This window comes from Nesoenas mayeri, assembly GCF_963082525.1.
Source record: "Nesoenas mayeri genome assembly, chromosome: 1".
NCBI classification, from domain to species: Eukaryota; Metazoa; Chordata; class Aves; order Columbiformes; family Columbidae; genus Nesoenas; species Nesoenas mayeri.
Genome location: NC_137541.1, coordinates 169,974,552 through 169,998,510, shown reverse-complemented (window position 1 = coordinate 169,998,510; position 23,959 = coordinate 169,974,552). Strand labels below are relative to the sequence as shown.

Sequence of the window (23,959 nt, the reverse complement as noted above, 5' to 3'; positions counted from 1 at the left end):
CAACATAGCAGGATTACAGATATTTCAGAGGTTTCTACCTTAAATCACCTAAAGCTATAAGAATTGTTAACACACTCAACTGGTGCTATGTGCAGTACATGGACAAGCCAGAAAAAACCTCAATTTTCTGCAAACAGTGCTATTATGTAAGCAGGCTAGGGTAAAAAAATGCTAAATGTTAGAACGGATATCTTTGTCAGCAAGAGGCAGTTCTTAGTTTCCTTGCTACCAGTGCAACCATGGCAGACTGCAATTCATTTTATTTTGATGACAGAATCCTCTGTTCAAAGCAACAAGGACCTAAAGCCAACTGGGCACAACTGTTCTCTAGTGAGGTTCTAGTAAGAAAATTATATCGAGTTGACTTCTCCCTTTCATATTTTCAGGTTGCAATTCACTACAGTAATAACTAGTCAGTAACAACTGCTTGTTTATTTTCTTTAAAAGCACACACAGACCTGGATGCTGCATCTTGGAAGGAGATTTATTCATAGGTGAAGCTACCTGCAGGAATATTCTCCGCCGCCAGGAGATGCGGCGAGGTGTGAGCGTGGCCCCCGCAGCATTTAAAGATTCACTGCTGCAGCCGGTTGATGTTCTTTTCTTTCCCTCCCCATCACTAAAGGAAAGAAAAAGCAGATGGGATGATCAAACTCAGTCATCTTCGGAGGAAAAAAAAAAAGAAATCATTATTAAGTCTGTCTAATGTACAAGCAAACCCACAGGAGCATTTGCTGGGAAGCTATAGAATGCAAAGTGTGCTGTGTGTGAGCTTCGCCTTGAATACAGAAGCGTCCAGTTGTTTTCTGGTAACACAGTGCTGTGCAACTTGCACTACTTGCCCCCAGGAAGAATTCGCAGCATTCATGAAGTGCTCAGCTGGAAGCTCAGAATAAAAGCTAAACTTTCTGAAGAGCTAAGAGAAAAACATAGTAATATTTAGCCCATAAAACAGAGAGCAATGGGGTTTGCTTTGCCATACGTTAGTCTTATAGGGGTGATCTGATGCAAAAAAGCAGAGATGTTGCTTTAGCAGAGCACAGTGCTCCACTTAATGCCATTTTACATGGCATGATGAGCTCACAGGTGAACATTTCATTAGAGGCAGTATTGTGGACTTCTTACAGAGCCGCTTTCCTGTGCTTCAAGAAGCGGACACCTTACTTGCACAAATGAGGCCAAACGTCCTCATCTTTCATCAGCATCTTCAGCTGAAGGAATGGAGCCTTCAGATACAGAGGGTAGGCTCAGTTCTTGGCACAATGATCTCAAGGGGCTGACCAACTCCCCAGTTGCCACATATATTTTAATAATAATAATAAACAATAAATAAAAAATAATGTGATAACAATCTAATAAAATAATATAAATTATAAATAATATATTAATAATATAAGAAGTATATTTACACTGTAACTTTAATAGCTTATATTGCTGGAAGAGGCAAGGAGAGGATATAGGGAAGCTTTGCTGGGAGGTGATTTTAAAAGGACACCAAGCAGATCTCTTTAGTGACTACTGCCAGAGGTAAGGACATTTAGCTTTCAGAAGTACTTGAGCCACTTTCAGAAATGTTTCAGCATTTTGTATTTCATAGTAAAGCAGGTGCACAGATCTCATATAGCAATGGGTACATTGATTATCTGCCAAAAGTCCTTCCACGTAATGTCAACAGCACAACACACAACTACAAGCTTCTTGGGAAGACAAAACTGAATTTGGTGAACTGTGTGTGCAGCTTCATCTTCATCATAGGGAAAACCGCTATATTAACACAGCAGTAGCTATGCTCAAAGCTTCATCCTGTGAAGAATTTCCATGCTACAGTACAAAGTCTGTAAAAAGAGTTAGATGAAAGGAAAGCCCAGCATGTTAAGCGTTCGCTATGTTTGTCATGGTAAGTTAGTTGCAGATGATCATAGTTTGCCAGCTGCAGTTGGTTTTTCCACATTTGGCTTGCACAAAAATAAGAAATCTGCAAGGCAGACAGACTAAAACTTACTGAAGTTTCAGCTACACCACCTCAACCAGCACATTTCATATCAAATACTCTGTGCTGAATGACAATCCACTGAGCCAGAATTAGCCTTTTTGGTGATAGAAGCTGTCCCTGTAATAACGTTTTACAACGGTTTCCTGACATCTGTAAACCTCAGTAAGCAAACTGGACTCACCATCATACACAGGTATGAGACCCTGCTTCCATATCCTGGCAGAGCAATAATAATGTATTCACATGCACCTACCCAGCATTATGCACCAGCTCTGCTCTCTAAGAACAGCACTATGGGCTGGGAGACCTGGACAACAGATAGTCTGAATTATTCTCTACTCTTGATTTAGATTCTACAATCTTTGGCTAATTCTTAGACAGCCTTGGGTGATGGGGTAACCACTGCTTGTGCTAGCTAAACACAGATTACAAAACTAATTCTGAATCTAGAAGTGCTGTCTTCTAAAGGTATTTCAGTTCAACTCTTCAAAATAAGGTATTGAGTTTGGCTGTATTAATCATTATAACTCAGGTTTCTATAAATAATGTGATGAAACTACTTCTTCCTATTTCAAGTCTTACATATCACATGCTAGAACACAAAAACTGAGTGATTTCCAGGGCTTACTAAATAGGAGCTATATAACACAGGAATGAAAACTTCCTTTCTATTGCTATGTAAAAGAAAACACCCAAATAAAAATAAAAATTCTACATCCAGCTACTATGTCTCTAAACATGCAGACAGTCCAAGGAAACTTATTCAATTTACAGTAGTAAAATTTACAGGAAAATCAGAATAAGAAGGTGGCTATTTTAGTCTATGAAACAAAACTGTCTACATTATTTGAGTCTCAGAGTTTATGGTGGGATGGATTAGTCACATGTGCTATCTCGTGAAGCGTGCAAATCACACAGTTCTGAGGACCTGCATTTCTGTTATTAAACCCTCCCTTCCAAAATTCCCCTGGCATTTTAAGCAACTAACATTAATCATCTCCTTTGTCGAAGAGCTGTCTGGTGAGCGATCAGAGGAAAACTTTTGAAAGTCTCGTGCACACTTTGCCATATTCAATGGAAGAGAAGGGCACCTGTGAAAACACTGAGATTTAGGAAAGGGAAGCTAGAAAGGGAGAAAGGAAAGCCTTCCCAGTTCAAGACAGACAGACAAGTCCTAGTTTAACATCAGATCTGAAGGTGTGAAACAATACCCTACAGAGTAAAAGCAGGAAGAATAAAATGGTAGTGCCTCCTATCTTGTGATGAAATGGTTGAGAAGGCTGGTGCAAAGAACAGATGAGTTAACTCAGTTATATATGCCCCACCTTGAAACAGGAGTTGCACAATATTTACTCCTTAGATTTGACCATTCCTCATACCTAAACTTCACCGTCTGGCTTTACTCTTGCTCATATTTGCAAGATTACTCCAGGTTTTAAGGCAGCTGTGAATTTTAACAGCCAAGCAGGCATGTGCTCTGCTCAGACAGGCCAGCAACACCTCATACGGTTCCTCTGAACAGGGTGGGCGTAAAGGGAAAAAGAAGCCATTAGCTATCAGCTTCCTGCACAATTAAGAGGTTTATTAATGTGAGTGGAAAGACTAAGAGCAAAAGCAGCTCCAAACCAAAAATTTCTTAAATGGAGTTCAGTCATTGCTACTGAAAAGCAGAGCAGCGTTTTCACTACCTGGGGAAACAGAGAGTTTCACAACTTTCCTGCCAGGGCCCTGATATCAAACCTCAACCACTCATGGGAAAAATTCTTAACAAATCTTAGAAAAGACCCTGTTCTGACAACACACAGGCTTGAACATCTACATGAGAAACATGTTGCAAGGTCAACTAGCAAAAACAGTTCCATCGTTAATTACAGTTTTTAATGATGTTTTTCCACTTTACGAAAAAGTTGCTACCTCAAACTCAATAAATTTATAACTGCTCTATAAACTATGGATTATAGTGCCTAAACACTGGGGCAAGGCAGAGGATGAGCATTTATTGGGTTGTACAGTGACATAGCAACCAAGAAGAAGAAAAACGCAATTACTTTCTACAAGTTCTTGTCCTGCTGCAGCCTCCCAACAACTGAGCAAGATAAAATGCATCACAGTCAGTGTGCTGCAAATGAAGAGACGGCAGCATATAAAATCTGAATGAACTGCAGAAGAAATACTGAAGAGCTGAATGGACAACTAGGACATAATTGCAAGAACTGATGGATTTGGTTTTCTTTACTTAATTTTTAAAAATTTATTTTAAGAAAACGACAACTAGATTATGGTACAGCTTCTACATCAAAATATTTCAGCTTGGTAAAACAAGCATATGAAATGGCAAAGCCAAATAGTTCAGTAGAGAAATTTCACAAAATTGAATATTTCTGGTTTATTTTACTGTTCCTGTCTTAATCACTTAATATTCCTCCCATGCAGCTCTGAAAAGAGGCTAACAATGTAGTACTCTATATTTAAGACAACTGCATCACAGTTCAGTGCTTCTCACCCAACATAGAAACTAAGATGCATTTATCAGCTTGTATGCAATAAAAAGTGAAAAGCCACCAATTCAATATAATGCCTTAAATAGTTCAGTCTGTACTTTCATCCTTAAACTATTACACATTCAGGTAACTGCAACTCAGTTTCACAAAAAGTGTCATCCCATTCACTATTCTATCAGATAATGCTTAATATGAATATGAGACAGCTAGTTTAGGAAAAAAACAAAACAAACAAAAGAACCCCACCAACTTGTTCAGATTACAAACATTCTAATTGCTTGGTTTCAACTACCCAAGTCTCTTCCCAAAACTGTTCGTTACAATGCTTCCAAAGACTGCTATTAAAAAAATGACAAAGCTACCCCATTTCTTGGGAACTCTTTATACAATACTTATCTGAATGCAAGCCAACTGATTCAAAAATAAACACTGGTGCTGCTCATGCCAAGATTTGCATTTTATCCAGCTTGCTTTCATTTCAACTTCTTCTCTTGATTGCTCTAAGTAGCAATTGAATCGACTTGACCTACTTTGCAATTTGGAGGTTGTGATGGTACAAAACCCCCCAGATCAAGTACAGAGACACGGCTGGTATTTAAACTCCAAGGACTTACACTGGCAGAAGTCTGTACGTAAGCCTCATACATGAAGCCTCCCCTCTAGGAGGAAGAAAATCCAGTTCCAATTCGTTTCTCTCTATTAGTTCTCATTCCTGTCACGTATTTTTATTCTGCATAATTACTTTCTGCTATTTTGTTTAAAGAACATTCTCAAATATTTTACTTTCTTCATGAAAAATGAAGTGGTTTTAGAAAAGCGATCTGTTCAAATTCAAGTGGTGATAAATCAGCTTAAATTATCCTTGCATAACAATGCTAGTCAAACCTGTGCAGAAGGTCATCCCATTTTTAAAAGTGCTGATTTTATTTTTGTATTAAAAACCTAAAGATTCTTCCAACAGCCTACCTTTCAGGAGTACCTGTTGAATAAAAGCCAGAAATTCCAGAAATTACAGAAATGAAAGTTTACCACATTATGCTCTCAAATTCCTGTTAGTTTACCTCCATGTTGACAGGACTTTTTTTAATCCTTATATGTGCTTGCATTCAGTATTAAATGCTGTACAATACCTGTCAAAAGCCAAGATTATGTGAACTGTTTCCACCCTAGACTTGTCTCTAGACAAATTAATCCACAATGCAATAAAAACATTCTGAAGGCACATATTGTGTTGATGCTCAACTTCATTCCTTAAAGCAGAAAATGTGTCAGTGTTTTCTGCTTTCCACATGAAGCATTACAGCAGTGATCATCTGAATTAAAACCCAAAAGATCAGCTGGGAAAAAAGAGATGTCTTTCACCATAGTGAACCTATCTGGAGAACAGGTTTTTTTCTCCTGGCTTTAGGTAACCCCAGCACAGCCATTTAAATTCTAATAAGTCAACTGAGGCTTCCTTTTTACTGAAGGTCAAGACACTTAGGGCATGATTCACGCTCTCTAAATGAACATGTTCCCAGTGACAGGCACAAATGGCAATGTGGATAACACATGGAATGTGGATAAGTAGGCAGGATCAGCTCTGCAAATGTCAGAATATTAAAGAAAAACACCTTAGGATGAGAGCAACCATGCTGCAGAAACAGCAACTTCTCTCCTTTGATGAGATGAAGATATCTACAATCAGGTGAGAGCCACTGTATCACAGTATCACAGAATGTTTGGGATTGGAAGGGACCTCAAAAGATCACCTAGTCCAATCCCCCTGACAGAGCAGGAACGCTTAGGTGAGGTCGCACAGGAACATGTCCAGGCGGGTTTTGAATGTCCCCAGAGAAGGAGACTCCACAACCACCCTGGGCAGCCTATTTCAGTGCTCTGGCACCCTCACTGAGAAGAAGTTTCTTCTCAAATTTAAGTGGAACCTCTTGTGTTCCAGCTTGATCCCATTACCCCTTGTCCTATCGTTGTTTGCCACCGAGAAGAGCCTGGCTCCATCCTCATGGCACTCACCCTTTATATATTTATAAACATTAATAAGGTCCCCCCTTAGTCTCCTCTTCTCCAAACTAAAGAGACCCAGCTCCCTCAGCCTTTCTTCATAAGGGAGATGCTCCACTCCCTTAATCATCTTCGTTGCCCTACGCTGGACCCTCTCCAGCAGTTCCCTGTCCTTCTTGAACTGACTGGCCCAGAACTGGACACAATATTCCAGATGTGGTCTCACCAGGGCGGAGTAGAGGGGAAGGAGAACCTCTCTCGATCTACTAACCACCCCCCTTGTAATACACCCCAGGATGCCATTGGCCTTCCTGGCCACAAGGGCACAGTGCTGGCTCATGGTCATCCTGTTGTCCACCAGGAACCCCAGGTCCCTTTCCCCTACACTGCTCTCTAATAGGGCATTCCCCAGTCTATAATGGAACCTGGGGTTGTTCCTGCCCAGATGCAGGACTCTACACTTTCCCTTGTTAAATTTCATTAGGTTATTCCCCACCCAAGTCTCCAGCCTGTCCAGGTTCCACTGGATGGCAGCACAGCCTTCTGGCGTGTCAGCCACTCCTCCCAGCTTAGTGTCATCAGGAAACTTGCTGATAGTACACTCTATTCCCTCGTCTAAATTGTTAATGAATATATTGAATAATACTGGCCCCAGTACTGACCCCTGAGGCACTCCACTAGATACTGGCCTCCAACTAGACTCCGCACCATTGACTACCACTCTCTGGCTTCTCTCCTTAAGCCAGTTTGCAACCCACCTCACTACTCTATTGTCTAGACCACACCTCCTCAACTTAGCTGTGAGGATGCTGTGGGAGACTGTGTCAAAGGCTTTACTGAAGTCAAGGTAGACCACATCCACCGCTCTGCCATCATCCATCCACCTTGTTACATTCTCATAAAAGGCTAGGAGGTTGGTCAAGCGTGACTCACCCTTGATAAAGCCATGCTGACTGCCCCTAATAACCCTCTTATCCTTGACATGCTTTGAGATCCCAAGTATCTCCAACATCCTAGTCACAAATTCAGAAATCGATACCATATGTCAAATGTAATGTAAACATAGATCAGAATCACCTCCTATACAGCAGCAAACACATAAAGACACGTACATAATAAGCAGAGCTGCTTTTTAACACCCAGCTCCCCCGCTGACCCTGGCTTAGTGTATTTGCATAGGCCCATCTGACTGCTACAAATCAAACATCTTTCTAAATTAATTCAGACTGAAACTGGCTCTGCTTCTGCACATCGAAGTTCACCAGAACACCAAGAAAAGCTGCCGGCTGCATCACATGTTACCTCAAAGCTACATGACATGGAAAGTCAGACGATAAATAATATTTCTCCAGTGCAATGTGGGTAGAAAGGTGGGGTCAGCTTAAAGTGACTCACTCTTCAAAACTGTGAAATATTTCTAAAACTGGTTTTGGAAAGATGTTCTAAAGTTAAGTAATGATTAGTTTACATTATCCCCCTATTAGAAAGTGAACCTAGACAACTTAATGTTTACTTCTTAAAAACTGTGGGACTGGGGGGAATGGGGGAGGGTACAACAGGCAGCAGTGATCCTGCCACTAAGGCTATGGGAGTCACCTTCCTGTAAGAATGTCTTACCTTATTCCATAATAAACACAGGTTTGTTCTGCTGGAAGGACCTAAAATATAGAAATTTCCCACTAGGTGTTTTGTAATTGGGTTTACAGTAGTTTTTGGATGCACGCTATACACCAATTACAGATTAGAAGTCAGAAAGAGACACTGTAAATGACAGTTAAATCAAGGTAGGATACAGTGGGCTTAAGGAGATGATATGTACTTTGTATTTATTTTAATCTATATCTTTTTAGAGATGAGTAACCTAAACTGTTCCTCAAAGCCACCTTTAGGTCAACTGCCTCTCACATTAGTTTGTATATTTACATAATTTCCCACAGTCTACCCTAAATGGGGATGATAAACTAATCTGTGTTTAATTAAACTGCATCCCACAATGCGAAAAAATTTCTTCATGCTCTCCTAAAAATTTCCACACCCATCTCACAAAACTGAAATCCCCATGTACTAGAGTCCTAACACACCTGGAATCCAGATTTCATCAACACTTGTTTTTGGTAAGAATGCAGTTTACTGTTAGTTTTGAAGGGAGAAAGAGTCACAAAAGAACCTTCCACAACTTTACAGGTTTCCATTGGGAATGACTGGGGAAAAGCCACTCTCAGAGATTAAGAGCACCAGAAACACAAGTATAATTCAGTGAACAAGGACAGTCTGATAAAGAAAAAAGGAGCTTTCATTGACAGAAGAGGAATTAAAAAAGGCAAGCAACTGGCAAAAACTCTTGGAGTTCAAAACTATGGCTCCACCTTATTCACTACAGTCCTACTTCAGAAAAATAACCCATCTGCAGTTTCCTCAAGCACCCTCCCGAAGGAGAGCCTGTTCTTACAGTAAAATGAAGTGTGACTTCCATCCAAATACTTCATGTTTCACACCGATGTCAGAAAGCCCTTCTTGTATCTTCATTTCTTCCTCACTCTTCTTTAATTGCAAGTTATTTTTCAGTTCTCTCTAAACATCTCACATCTAGTATCAACTTGGCATTTCCCTTTCCTCATGCACAGGCACCCCACATTAGTACTGTACACTCTTCACATCGCTCTTCTGTTACTTTCACATGCCAATGATCACAGCAACACATGCTGGTTTGCATTCAGCAGGGGAAGCATTAAATCGGCATGACACTCCTGAAAACCACTGCATTTCAAGTGACAAATCAACGGGACAGATTTGCAACGCTGCAACGGAAATAGGTCACAGCTACCAGATGACAGTACAGAAGCCTCTATTTTTAAATTTTAAATTTTCTTTGCATCAAGTACTTAGGAAGTGTGTTAGAAATGCAGGAGCACAAAGCAGAGTGGGAGAGATCCCGTGTGCTGCATTGCACTAGGAATCTTGTTGTTAAGCTGGTGGAACTGAAGAGCTAAGCAGGAGACAACGCTCTCACCTCTTGGAGAGGTCACTTTCTGAGGGCTGGAGCAACCTTCCTGAGCCCTGGTAAAAGCTTTTCAGGAAAGAAGGGGCAGAGACAGAGGAGGGGAGACCAGGTGACGCAGATTCACTCTCATTGAGAGCGCGCCGAACCCCAACAACAGGGCTGTGTAGGCAACAAGAGAACATAGCAGATGGGTCAGCATGGGTTTGGATACAACAACAAAACATCCAGGTTAAAGATACTGGCCAAATACTTCATCTTGGCTTATAGTAACCCTGTTTTCCAGAAGATAAAATGTACCAAGTGCACCACTGGGCGGGTTCCCTGATATTGATTTTGCTGTTACAGCTGACTTCTTTCAAGAAACATTTCAATGACACTGCAGAACAGGGAGACCATCTTATTTCTCTAGCTTTATTTCTTCTCAAAGCAAATTCAGAAAAAGAATCTCTGGAACATTCAGAAAATATCCTTAGAAACCTGCTTCCAGTAACATGAACCACCTTGTTTCTTCCCTTCAGTTTTCTCTTGTTCTTGTAAATAACAAGTATTGCTAAAACACATCAGAAAGTAAAGATTATTTAAATCAATATTTTTTGATCAATTTTTGTGAAGAGTTTAAGCCAAGAAGGGTAGTCCTACTACACAGTTAACTATTACTTAATAATAGTAACAAATATCAAGGGAACATAAAAATTGGGTTTTTTTTATTTAACATTATTAATTAATATCCAGTAGAAGAGAAGGAAAAATCTCAGCCTAGACCCAAGTTGCTACAAATTGTTTTGACTGAAAATCTGCTGATGATGCCACTTAATCAGTGACTTCTTAAAAGTTATTAGAAATAAGTGAAGTCAGCAAGTCCTTCAGTTTGAACTGTCAGGGTTTCCTGTTTGCATACAACATGGTCAGTGGAAAAAAAAAAAAGGAAAAAAAAGGAAAAAAAAACAACCACCAAAGTTTATCTCAGTAAAAAACACATTATTTATCTCTTCAGAAACACAATGAAACAAGGGTATTTCAAGGCTAGTTTCTTACCCTTCAACCCCTTCCATTCTCCTAAACAGGGAAAACATTTTTCCCTTTCTCTACAAGCTGGTGCAGCATTCACTCTGGTATTTTAATCTAGACATCAAATAGGCAATAAATAGTTATTTAAAAACATTTTTAGAAAGAGCCCGCAAAAGGCATAATTACAACCAAGCACTGAAACAGACGAGTAGTTTGGAAAAAGTGCTCCTCCGACGGGAAAAACTGAGCTCATCTGGACCTGAATCTTGTAAAGGTTTTGGAGTTTGGATGGTCACTTACGGCAGATAGTCAGAATGGAGGCAGAGAAAGAAAGTGCAACCAAAGAGGCCCACAATGAGCTGTGGTGACCTCTTCTGACCGAGTGAAGGAACTCCTGAAGTTATTCCACATGTTAATAGCTGGAGAGTCTCCAAAAAGGAAGGGGAAAGAAGTTACAGAAGGAAGCTTCAGAAAAAAGCAAACAGGGAAACCGCAAGCCTCACAGTTCAGTGGAGGTGTTTAATCCCTAAGTCCTTTCTTTAGACTTTAGTTTTAATTCTGGTCATGCTCTCTGGGAGTTCGGCTAACACAGCGACCGACGCTTGAAGCTGTCAGTGCCTTTTTCATCCTGGCGTAAAACCGTCAGGCTATTGTCTCTGCCATTAAAAGCGGTGAGGACATCTTTTCCAACGGGTTTGACCAACACTGCCATAAAGGTTCAGCTCAGGGGTGACAAATAAATAAACAGACTGGCACCGGCATCCAGCCTGATGATCAATTCGCTGGATTGACACTTCCCCCGAGTCACTAATTCAGAGATTAGTGAGTTACTGCAAAGCAACAAAACTTCTCAGGCAGAGAAGACAGGCTGAAAGTAAATAAATAAAACCCTGAGCAGCACAGAAACAGCTTCCACAAGCAGGAACAAGGGTGAGGCTCATGTACCGAAATGGCAGGAGATGGTGGACGTGTGGGGTGGGCAACATCCTGACTCACCTTGTCACCTCGAGGCAGCTCTGCCGCAGCAGCGGGGACCGGACGCTCTGGGACCTGCCGTTCTGGAAGGTGATCCTCCGCCTGGCGCTGGACGGCGGGTGGCTGAAGGTGTGAGCTCGCCTCCTGAACTGGGGGCAGTCTGAGTCTTCCTCAGGAAAAGGCTGCCAGCCTGAGGACACAGGGGATGCTGGAGGGGTAGCTGGTGGAGAATCACCCGGTGAAGCGTCCTGGAAGGAAGCGGCAGCTGAGTGAGGCCTCCTGCCCTGCGCTCCGCCAGGGCTCACCCTAACCCCGCGTGTCGCGCATCGGGGCACCAAAGCCTCTCCCCTTCTTGGTCACGGCCTATTGTATGCTAATTATCACCAAAACCAGACATCCTTTGAGAATGTATTCCGAATCAGCAGCGCCCTTCTTTAAGAAAAAAAAAAAGAGGAAGGAGAAATAAAACTACATACAAAACACAAGCAACATACTAATTACTCTAGGTACCCTCTCACAGGGATCGACATGGCAGCTACTGGACTCGTGGCTCTTTCGGGAAAACACAGGAATTGAAAAGACTGGGGAAACTGCTTTTAGCTGGTTTCCTCGACATATCATGAACATACTTCCTGTACCGTCACAGCGATATCCTGGAAGAGAGACTGTTATTACACAGCTAGTTTACGAGCAACTGTAGCAGGAAAACCATAACAGAATCTTCACCTCATGGGAAAACCAGCAACCAATCCTCACGTGAGGCGAAACATTACAAACAGGAAACAAAAAGAAAGTGAACAGAGTTCTACCCCCTCGTCCCCATGCAGCATCCCCAACAGCTGGTTTTAGGTCAAAAATCCTTACTTCCCCAAAGCAACTATTACTTACAGAAATTATTCTTCACCTTCAGAGCACTTCCTTTTGTCGAGAGATGACCTTTGTTAATTACTTCAGCAAAACAAAGCAGAAGCTCACCAGAAATTCCCTGCTTTTTGTAAAAGCTAGGGAAACGGAGGAAAAAAAAGCAACAACCGGCAATCCAACAATACACTGAAGCTGAAACTTCAAGTCAACATACATGCCAGCCTTCTTACACCCTCCAGCTCTCAGTGGAAACTTATTTGAGTTTTGTAAATTCATGTGCTTTGTGCTCCTTCCTTCAAATTGAAGCGGGGTGCTATGTTTACGCTTCATTAACACCCGCGTGTGAAAACGTGCCAGTTTTAACTAAGCTCCTTACGTACTTTGTCAGAGGCAAGGCTGTTGCAGCGCTCAAAGCTGTCCACACTTCCCAGGCGGCCTCGCATTCTGTTGGCTCCCTGCAAGAAAAAGGGCGACTGATTCAATCTGGTCTTTTTTTCTTTTTTATTTATTTTTTTTTTTTTCTGAAGGTTAAGCAAACACACCAACAGCTGTGCAGGTGAACACAGGACAGTTCAGGCACGTGATATGTTTGACATAACACCACAGATCGTGGGGCAAGCACAGGATTTTACAAGGAGCGACGTCTTTAGCTGGCAATCAAACCTGCAGCTCTGTTGACTCAAGTAACTAAGTATTTCTTGATCCATTTCAGTAAAATAGCTGAGTTCAAAAAGCTCCAGACTTCAGTACTGCAGCTAACGGATGCATTTGAACATACTACAATCTAAATAAAGAGTTTACTCTGTATCTACACATTTCAGACAAATTAATTCCACCTCAGTATAACTAATTGAAGCACTAAAAGTGGGAAAAAACACTCTCTGGCTGCAAACCCAGTGAAACAGCACCAGATACAAATAAGATTTTTCATTTATAATGCAGATAACCCTGAGGCAAATTTGTGAGAAATGAGCATTAGCAGATCCTTGCTAAAATTGTCAACAGGCACCTGGTTTGAGAGGAAGAGGCGACAGAGCCACTCCTAACTGACTCCCATGAAATGTGGATGCTAAGTGCTGTTGGACACTTCCAACTGCTGATTAAGTTGCTTTCAGTACTTTACCAAGCGAAAAACAGACTAGGTTTTAGGAAAACTACAGGTAGAGCTCCTCTTAATATGCCTGCAACTACAAGGGAAGTTTTGTCAACATCAGCAGTATTTATTTAGCCTACTTTTTCCTGGTGAGGTTTATTTCCAAGACTCAGAGTGCCCTTTAAGTACATTATCCTGTTTAAGCTCATTACCAATGAATACTCTCTGCCTGAAGCATCTCTTCACTGACCCTCACGATAAAACAAGAGCAAAGGATAACTTGGAAGTTTCTCACTAGCTTTAAAAACATACACTTTTGGCACTGTAAGAAGGGCTTTTTGATTCAGAAAAAAGAACAGAAGAGGTCAGTGCAGCATGGGTTGAAGCCAATCTGTTCATAAGGTCAAACAGAGGTTATATTTATTTTTCTGAGCTACTTCGTTAGGAAGCCACAGCCTGTTTTCAATTCAAACCTGACAAAAATAAGATCAGTCCAGCAAAAACAAACAAGTGAAAAAGTGACATTCTTCTGGGACTAAGGGAAGCCAGAGCACTGAACCCAGCATCTTTCCTACAGCAAGCAGTGAGCAGCTACTACTTCAAGTAGCTTAAAATGTCACGTGATGATACTTATCTAGCTAAGAAGTCATCCACTTAAAGTGTTCCTATATATCTGGTTACTACTTATTTCTAGTTTTGCCAAGATTTGAGGCTGTGTATATCTCTCCCCCACATATACCGACTTTTACCTTTTACTTAAATCTTTTTATCTATACAAAGATGCTGAATGCAATTGAAAAAAAAAGTCTCTAAATATACTTTAGAATAAAGATGAGAAGTCACGCAATAATTAGCATCCCATCACATCAATACCATGTGATGTGAAGCTGGTTTAAGGAGGGGAAAACCCACCACACCACTAGGTATTTGGGGCCTAAATACCTTTAGGAATTAGCCATGATCCACTAGGCTTGTTGTAACAGCCTGATGAAGAATAAGAACTATTGAAACAGTCATTGTATAGCACACGTATGCATATACCACCATATACACGCACAGAGACACTTATCATATATATCTGCTTTAACCAAACAATAAGTGGTGCACTGTATATTACTTTTCACAGTCTTGCATTGTGTAACCTCTAAATGGGTCTGCAGGGATGAACACCTACGTGTTATCATGATTCACTACAACATGCTGCTCTTCCTGATCTCTTGCAGTTTCAAGTTAAAGATGATAGAAACTTCCTCACAACAGCAAGTCTGCTGCATAAACAGCAAACTTAAAATGGCCCCAATCCAGTCTCCTGAACTCAACCATGGACTGTATAGATCCTTATACTGTAACATGCAGCATGTCACGGTGGCCCTGGTGAGAAGGAACAACACTACATAAAAATAAGAATATATAAGCAATTACCCTTCAGAAGCTCTTCAATTTAAGCAGTGCACTTAATCTAAATTATTCTTCCTTGACATGATCAGAGCACTAGTGTTGCCTGTATATGGCAGGGCTGCTTACTGGGCTATTCCCAGTGATGCACGCCTGGTTCCACAACCACCGCAGGGTCAGTGACTCCCCCCCATCAGAGCTAGATGACTTTCCAGTCACATGTCCTTTAGATGTGGAAAAGAAAACAGGCTCATCACAGGCATGACTGTGGCTGTCACCATTTGATGATATTCCAGACTGCTAAAAGATCTTCTGACTGTCATTGCTCTCTTTCATGCAGGCTCTCTCCCTCTCTTCAGACTAACTCCCCAGTGTGTAAAACTTGCTACACAACACAGGCCAGATCTGACCAGGAGAGTTTTAATGCTAGCTTCAGTCCTAAGTCAAATTCATGCCTAATCGTAAGTACAAATAGTTCTAAGGATTCTCCCTGGCAAATAATATTTTGCATCCTTTATAGGGAACATCTGTGGCATTCTACGTTTGAAGGTTACTTTGTGACATACCCAAGTGCAACTCGGGTCTTGATTTAGCATGGTACTTTTAAAATTAGTAGCAGAAGGAACTTAATTTCACTACTCAAATTATATTTAGCCCTTGCCATCCAGTATTTACAGCTCATCACACATTCTCTGTAACAACATTCTGGATCCCAGCACCAGCCTTCTTCAGATACTCCTCTAGATGCCTCTTCTCTGCTTTCAGGTCTCTCCCTGCTGAGCAGGGGACAGTAAGCAAAGCTTGAAGTTCAGACTTCTTTAAAAGCTTATGTAACATAAGACAGCTCCAGGAATTGTCTGCAATTCCACATCATACCTGGCTAGCAATGAAGAACAACTCACTATTTTTTTTTATAAATCTACTGTGTTTTTTTTTTTCCCCGCTAAAGAACAACTTGTTACTACTTTCTGAAGATTCTTAGTGACCAAAATGAATAATTTTAGATGTGAGAAGTATGGCATTACTTGTCAGAACCAAAAGATTTCCAGTTTATGCAGGCACATTTAGTCCCACTTTCAAAAAAAGATAACATGTCTCCTTATGGGATCATACAGCAATCCTGATTATTTCTTTTTATTCTGAAGTAATGCATCTCATAATGCTCAGCTAACTCATCACCTACAAGGAACATTCATTATGCAGAAAAAGTTGCTTTTTGTCCTCTCTGTATGTATGGTCTTAACATAAATTTTCTAGCACAGTTAAATCACAATCAACCCAGCTATAACCCTCAGATTTCAAAACAGGGATGTTGCTTCATTAAGTATTTAACAGACTGAGGTCAGAAACAAACAAAAAAAATCTGATAGGTCTTTACTGTCAGGGATATCTGGGACAGCTGCTGACAATCAGTTGTTAATCTTACCCTTGAGAAGATATTTTCCAGAGAGCTAGTCAAGGATTTCTTGGCCTTGTTTTTCAGAACATCAAGTTTAAACCTGCCACCACTGGTAGTGCTTTCTGGAATCGCACTGTTAGAAATGGTCTGTTGAAATGAGCAAGGACATAATTTAGCTTTGGCAATTCTTTTTGCAATTGCAGACCTCCAAAGACTAGAGCTGAACAAAGTTACGTAATAAACAACATAACCTTGGCCTTTATCTAAAACAAACAAACAAAAAACCCCACACAAACAAGAAACCCAAAACAAACCAAATAACCCCAAGCACCCTACCCTTCCCCAGCTCCCAAAAAAAACCAAACCCACAAAAAAAAAAACACAGTTAAAGGAACATTTCATCTCTGAAGACTACCTTGTAAAATCATATCAATTTAACAATATTGTTTCTCATTTCCTTCGCTAGACAAGTTTGTAGTTTAACCTGAAAACAATGGCCCCTCTTCATCCCTGTTTCCCGTAGAAATGACTGTTTGGGAGCAGGGATCAAGGAGGAGGGAAAAAGACAGAAGACGTATCCTCACGCTGTAAGGAAATCTAGACCTGAAAATAACTGGTTATCTGTCTTCCCTCCCTTCCTGCCCCTCAACCTTTACATAAATAAATAAAACAAAAAAACAACCAAACAAAAAGCCACAAACCAAGCATGCCAGTGTAAATCAAATCAAATTCCTTTGCTTTCACAGTCCTCTCCAAATTACAACATCAAGCTTCAGCTACTCCTGATGACCTCTAGCAGTGGCCTTGCCAGTATTCGAGGTTGCATTGGAATAGGGTGGAAGAAAGAAGAGGAATAATACAAAAATAAGCTAAAAATAAGCTTTACCGATGGTGCTTCACCAATGTGAATGTGCGTTTTCTGCTTAGATTCACAGAGTTGGCGCAGATGTAAGATCACAAGTTCATTTTCTTCCTGGTCGTTCTCAGGCTTCATTTTCTGTCAGTAACAGCAAAGAAAACACAAAAAGTTGTCTTTCAAGTCATGATTTGCTTATTTTCCCTTCCATATGTATCTAATCTTTGAAGTTAATACATATATAATATATTGACATGCCAAATGTCAGAGCGAACTATAAGTGTGTCAAATTGCACCACTGTCTGTGTGCCCTCATGCTTCTGAGCAAAACTGACCAAAACTTTCCATATGGAGAATATTACAGGCTGTGGAGGGGACGGAGCCTCACGCCCACACATTTTGTTTCCTAAGGTTGTCTACCATTGCACAGCCTTATAAATGGAATAAGGAACACATAAATGACAGAGGAATTCCCTTCTTCGAGGCAGCCAGAGAGAAGCACAGCCTTTGGAAGCCTAAATTATTTGTAAACTTCATCTGCTTGAGTATACCTGCTTACAGCTCTTGCCTCAGAATAAGTCAAAAGAGAGCTGCTGCAAATATAGACCACCTCTTTGATACCCACATGTCTCACCTGCTCTCAACTCATTCCCACATCGCTTTCAAGTAGGGAAATGCATTTACAGGTGAAGAACTAAGCTCAGAAAAAAAAAATACGGAGTATGAACACGGAACATCTCAGCAGACTTGGGAACAAAAACTTCTGACAGCAGTGTATCACACATGAGGATAGGTTGGAGCATGCTATTTCCATGTGAAGTTTTGTGGAACAATAATAAATTCTAGATCAACTACATAACAAAACAATCAAAAGAAAAAATATCCAGTTCATTTTATCATGGTCCTTCTCAAATTTGAGACAACAGCATCTAATGTATTACCTGAACACGTTCAAAAATGTCCGCTTGCTCATTATCACTTAATGTCGACAGATGCCTCTGAATAACAAGTTTGGCTCTTGGTGGGTAGAGCCCTGAGAAAAGAAAGGAACATAAAGCTTCTAGATTCTCAAATGATCTCTCAAAAAAACTTTCATAAAATTATAGTAGAAGGTATATCCTGCATTTGAGTTTACAAAAGTTTAACGTATGGCAGCGGTATAACTGCAGTATCCATGACACAAAATACTTGAGGTTTTGCTGAACCACATGGTTTTGTCTTCTTTCTTTAGCAGTAAAAACAGAACTAGCAGCAGCTAAGTGGCTGGCTCCTGTGTAATAGCTTGTGCTCCCTACCCCACTGATGTCTTCTGTCCTAGTACCAAGAGGTCACCAAGACAGAAGCCTGAAAACTGTATGAGAGAGAAGAAAGAGAGGAACAGATCAGGGCTATAACTGGAAAGATAATGCACAAGAATAGTCAGAAGTATTCAGATGTTTTTAATTGAAAAGTTTAGATGAATTTCTACACATAGAAGGGGTAGGGTATAGGGTCATATCAGAGAAATGAAGACATTTTTAAAAGAAAGAGCAGCGTAAAAGCCATAAAAATAAAGCAAAGAATTTCCGATGTTCGATAAAGCGCACATGTGCTCACAGGGCTTGTTCTAGGAAGCTACAGAAACTGCGAGGAAAACAACCCTGAGAATCAGATCAAGATATATATTTTTTCCATCCAATAATGGGCAGAGAATAGCAATCAGAACAGATCTAGCTTTTCCAAGGCATGAAGCCCTGGGTTTGGTTATGATAAACTTCTAGACTCTAAACAAAGCAGATGAAGAAAAAGGAAGGGACACGAAAATAAGTCTTTCAGTTACTAAGTATGAAGTTTATGAAACTACTATTACTGTACTCAAGTTGTTACCCTAGAAGAAATTTTATTTTGATACTGGATACTTATCCCAGGCTTTGTAAGTACCTGTGTATTCAAGGTACTTACACTGTCTTACACAGCAGCCCCTATAGTTTTTCACTGACAGAAGACCTTCCCAGGTAAGCTTTATCACTTCTGAATATCTGTTGTAAACCCAGAAAATACCAGTCACAAGCTAACAGAATTTCACTCCACTAAGATTTTATACTTCGCTTTTCATCCACCAGAGGGTGGTAAGTAGCAATAGTGACTTTTAATGCATGGGAAAACCGGCAATTATGAGCACCATCATCAACCGACCAGAAGATAAATGACTAGTATAACATATTTGCATGGGTTTTTTTGCATACAACACTTCAAAAGGAGACACAGTGGAGTGACTATAAAAATAGGATCCTGCTACTAACTTTTCTTAAAAATTTCTACTTCATAATATTTTTGTATGCGTTCTGGCACACCTCACTTCCAGAGAAACTACAAAGGCTTGTGTATTCATATTTGAAGCCATGTAATTGCCTTAACTTTCTATATTAATCTTTCAACTTAATAGTTTATTTCCTATAATGGAACTAGGTTTTGAAGTGTGTAAGAAAATAAACACAAAGAAGGAAAAAACAACCCCACACAGAAAAGAACAAACACATGAGAAAGCAAGACCCTTTTTGATCACAACTACCTTTTTACGACCCATTCTGAAAGCATGGATCTTCAGAAAAAAAACCAAACATATGAACTGGTGGGTTTTTCTGCTGTTTAATGTTTAAGACAGATGCAATAATGAAAAAGTATGTTTTTATAACACAAGCTATACTATATTCAGTTGCAATATCACTACTGTTAGCACCTGCACATGATTTATACTACAATCGGCTGCAATATCATTACTTTTCTGTCTTAACACTGTTCGAGTTGAAAGCACATGGTTGACATAATTAAAATTAACAGCTATTGTGAAATTCTTCTAGAATAATCAGAAAAAAAGTACAATTAGAAGATCAACTCAGCCTCTACCTTCAATTCTTTCACAAAGTTTGTGCAATGAATGCATAGGGCAGGCCTCACACAGTTTAATCTGCGTCTTGGCATTTTGCAGAGCTGCAGCAGTGCTAAAGGCTTGTTTCAAGGTGAGCATTACCTCATCGACCTAAAGGGGAGAGAGGGAAAAGACAGTATAGAAACAAAAAAAATGTACCATTTCAGCACAAAACCCCACAGACCCATCCTGCTGGCAAAGGAGGTGATTGTCCTGCTCTGCTCTGCACTGGTGCAGCCTCATCTGGAGCACTGTGTGCAGCTCTGGGTGCCACAGGATAAAAAAAGATATAAAGCTACTGGAGAGTGTCCAGAAGAGGGCTATGAAGTTGGTGAAGTGTTTAGAGGGGAAGCCACAGGAGGAGAGGCTAAAGTCACTTGGTCTGTTCAGCCTGGAGAAGAGGAGACTGAGGGGAGACCTCATGGCACTTACAGCTTCCTCACAAGGTGGGGAGGAGGAGCAGGCACTGATCTCTTCTCTCTGGTGACCAATGACAGAACCTGAGGGAATGTCAGGAAGATGTGCCAGGGGAGGTTTAGGTTGGACATTAGGAAAAGGTTCTTCACCCAGAGGGTGGTGGAGCACTGGAACAGGCTCCCCAGCCCCAAGCCTGACAGTGTTCAAGAAGAGACTGGACAACACCCTCAGACACATGGTGTGAACTGTGGGGTTGTCACATGCAGGGACAGGAGTTGGACTCGATGATCCTTGTGGGTCCCTTCCAACTCAGGACATTCTGTGATTCCCATGGCTCTTCACTTTTCTCCATCCTACTAGACTGGCTCCCAGCCTCATTACAACCACCAAATGATCTTTACAGCTGGCCTGCCTTGTAGTCTGTCCTGATCTTTCCTCTGCTAGTACCATAAATACAGCAGTGCTATGTGGCCACACAGCAGCACTGGAAAAGCTCAAATTTTATCTAAGAAAGGTCAGAGGTGACAGTGTTTCTCTATACTCATTCAAATGCTCTCCCAGACCTTATATACAAAGCACTCAAGAGTTCCTCCCTCTATATTTTAGGGGAATACAATGCTTACTAAAAGCTGTTTACTTGAGTCTTTGCATTATCATGGAAAGGAGACAAGAGCTTGATAACAATCTTAGGAAAGACATCAGTATTATATTTCAGAATCAGGTCCCTGCTCTTACCTGTTGCTTTTTTTTTTATAAGCAGGAAGAAGAAAGCTGAAATATTTGACACCAAAATCATGCTGTCTAACACTGGAAACATACAGACTTTTTTGAGGGTCTGTCACTCGGAGGAAAAAAATAAAAGAAACAAAAGAAGGGCACCTGAATGGGGAAATTAGAATTAGTTTGTATCTCAGTATGCTTAAGTTTTATTTATTTATTTATAATCTATAATTTTAAGCACTACTAGCAATTTCTGGACATTCTTTTTAGCAATAAAGCAGGGTATTGAACAGTGAATATCTGACTTGAAATACAAAATGATCATTTTTAAAAACTGGCAGCAATGCCTCTCAAATGGAAGATCCACGGAACAGCGCTAAGCATATGGATTCTGACTACACTAAAATAATGAGAACGGCAGCACAGACTGTAGCTATGTTTAAAGTAAATTTACACAAGACGACCAACACAGCCTGCCTGGTGGCACGGAAACCAGGAAGCCGTAGGTTTTACAGCTCTGCCCTGCCACAGTCAGACTGTCACCGGGGTCCCGGTGATCACAGCTGCAAGTAGCTCAGAAATGTTCATTTCATATTGTAATGTGGGCATACCCACACGGATCAGTACTAGAATATGTAAAACGGTGCATAAATACATGGTTTCGTTATACACCATATTTTAAGTCTTTGAATTATGCGTGGTCAGATTTATTGACAGGTCAGATTTAACATTTTCTGCTAGCATAAAGATAGAGCTAATTTCATAACAAGCTCCCATTTTGATCAAAGAGTAGCCTCAGCTACCATTGTACACCCAGGGCTGTTTGTCTGCTGTTTGAACTCCTATTGATGTGAATCTATTCACTCTCAAACTAGTCAGCAGATTGACAAATTACATTTTCAGCTAGCTAGTAGAGCAATTTTTAAGGTTAGCTGAGAAAGAGATAGTAGCTGTTGGCATAGCCATCAGGAACAAGTATGTTTTGGAACAGAAACAAACTTCCTCGAAAGTACCTTAGCTGTAAAAAAAAAAAGTAGTAGCCAAAATTATTTCCCATATGCATCTCACATCATTAAGCTACCTGTATCAGTTAAATTAGTGGCACCTAGAACTTCAGTTGATTGATACAATGGACTGTTTTATATAGTTACATCCACACATATTATGCTTTTCATTTTCTCTGATGAGATGCTACTTTCTTCTCCTGAGGAGCAAAATAGACTACAGGGAAAATGATAAAGCCACATGGAGGCTAAAGACACATACAGAATCAGGCCAGTAGTTTAAACGCTACCCTGAAAAGTACATTGAAGTTTTACTATCAGCTGTTTCTGATTCAATACATGGAATTACATGTTTGATGGGGAACCAAGTGTCTCAACAATTAGAAATGCAAGAGTTACTATCAAATATAGAGTGCAAATACGCTCACAGTCTGCATGCGTGGACCCATCCATCTGGATTTTTTCTATTTGTTATTGCTGTATGCATCAGTAGAATACCGGGATATGGCTGTATATGAACAGAATGTACACATTTCCTATTGCATGTTTTCATATTCACAGCTGAGGTCTCACACCTGAGAAGACACGACCACTGAGGCTCAGCTGACACAGAAGAATAACAGAGACTCCCATGGTTTGGGAAACATCTCAGTCATCCCCTGATGAAAGGGATAGGATCATTAATAAATACTCACCAGAGACTCATTTGCACACTGGAACACATAGCAAATATACTGGCTTAACCCAGGTTCAACAGATTCCCGGCAAATGAAGCCGAAGTGATCAACATGTTTTATACCCTAAAAGAGTTCAGAAACAACATTAGTGGACTATTTTATGAACACGTTTAGTTTCCAAAGTGATCCTAAAAATAGTTACCAGACTCCAACACTTGCTGACACAAAGATCTAAGAAACTGTAAATGCAAGCTCCCGATGATCTATTTTATAACTACAATAATTATATATATATATATATATATTTTTTTTTTTCCTGCATTTAAGTGTTATATAAAACTCTTTACACAATCAAAACAAAAGTTATACAGCAACGGACCTGGACTCGAATTTCTTACATTAGAAAAACTGGATTTTCAGGGAAGCTAACAAGAGTCCTAGGTTATATTTGAAATTGCCTTTGCGGTGAAGACTTGATGTAATGAGCCCACACTAAAACATGGGACTGGATTAGCATCAAAGTAGCAACAGATCTTCACTTTCCTGTAATACAAGTTTGGAGTACAGCAAAAAGAGCAGGGAGTGAGCGGTGACATGCAGAATTCCAACCAAATTCTTAAAAAAATTCTCTGAGTTATATACCAGAAGTTTCAAGACTTACTACACATTATTACTGATGCTTTCTTTCAAGATCCCAGTCTAACTGCTTGACAGAGAATGCTGCCTTGTTAAAAACACCACTAGGAAGATCAAAGAGAGCTGTTTCCTAATAATCACTATATTCTCAGTCTCAATTCATGGAACATGACTCACTATTGATAAAGCTTTTGCCAACGTTTTTATCATCTGAGTATGGTAAAAGTAAATTTTCTCCAAGAGAAGGCCTAATTCCTCAAGTTCAAATACAACAGAAAGCAGAACTCGGTTGCTTGGATCCATCTCCAAAGAAAACACCTACATTGGAAGAGAGGGGAGGAGGCAAAACAACTTGTCACTACAGAAAACACTCTAGACAAAATCAGTAACGCACTACGTGACAGACTGAACATACTGTCACTACACGCTGTAGTTTTTAGAACCAAAATTCCAAAAGTTACCTTTATGCTACTTAAACAAAACTTAGAAAACTGCAGAAGACATGTAAGAT

The 23,959-nt window shown here is 40.3% G+C and overlaps 1 protein-coding gene across 2 annotated transcripts in view; it reads right to left on the bottom strand.

Moving 5' to 3' along the window:
* TBC1D4 (TBC1 domain family member 4) overlaps positions 1-23,959 on the bottom strand; it is a gene marked incomplete at its 5' end in the record, with an annotated part of 113,104 nt that overhangs the window by 19,663 nt on the left and 69,482 nt on the right. Inside the window, 9 exons of one of the 2 annotated variants that reach the window (XM_080352622.1) lie at positions 459-619; positions 9,506-9,655; positions 11,501-11,727; positions 12,724-12,798; positions 16,258-16,377; positions 17,117-17,227; positions 18,028-18,119; positions 19,973-20,105; positions 22,831-22,935. In XM_080352622.1, coding sequence (XP_080208748.1) covers positions 459-619; positions 9,506-9,655; positions 11,501-11,727; positions 12,724-12,798; positions 16,258-16,377; positions 17,117-17,227; positions 18,028-18,119; positions 19,973-20,105; positions 22,831-22,935 — 1,174 coding nt within the window. The remainder of the gene's footprint in view (positions 1-458; positions 620-9,505; positions 9,656-11,500; positions 11,728-12,723; positions 12,799-16,257; positions 16,378-17,116; positions 17,228-18,027; positions 18,120-19,972; positions 20,106-22,830; positions 22,936-23,959) is intronic. The other variant, XM_080352623.1, reaches the window with a different exon arrangement.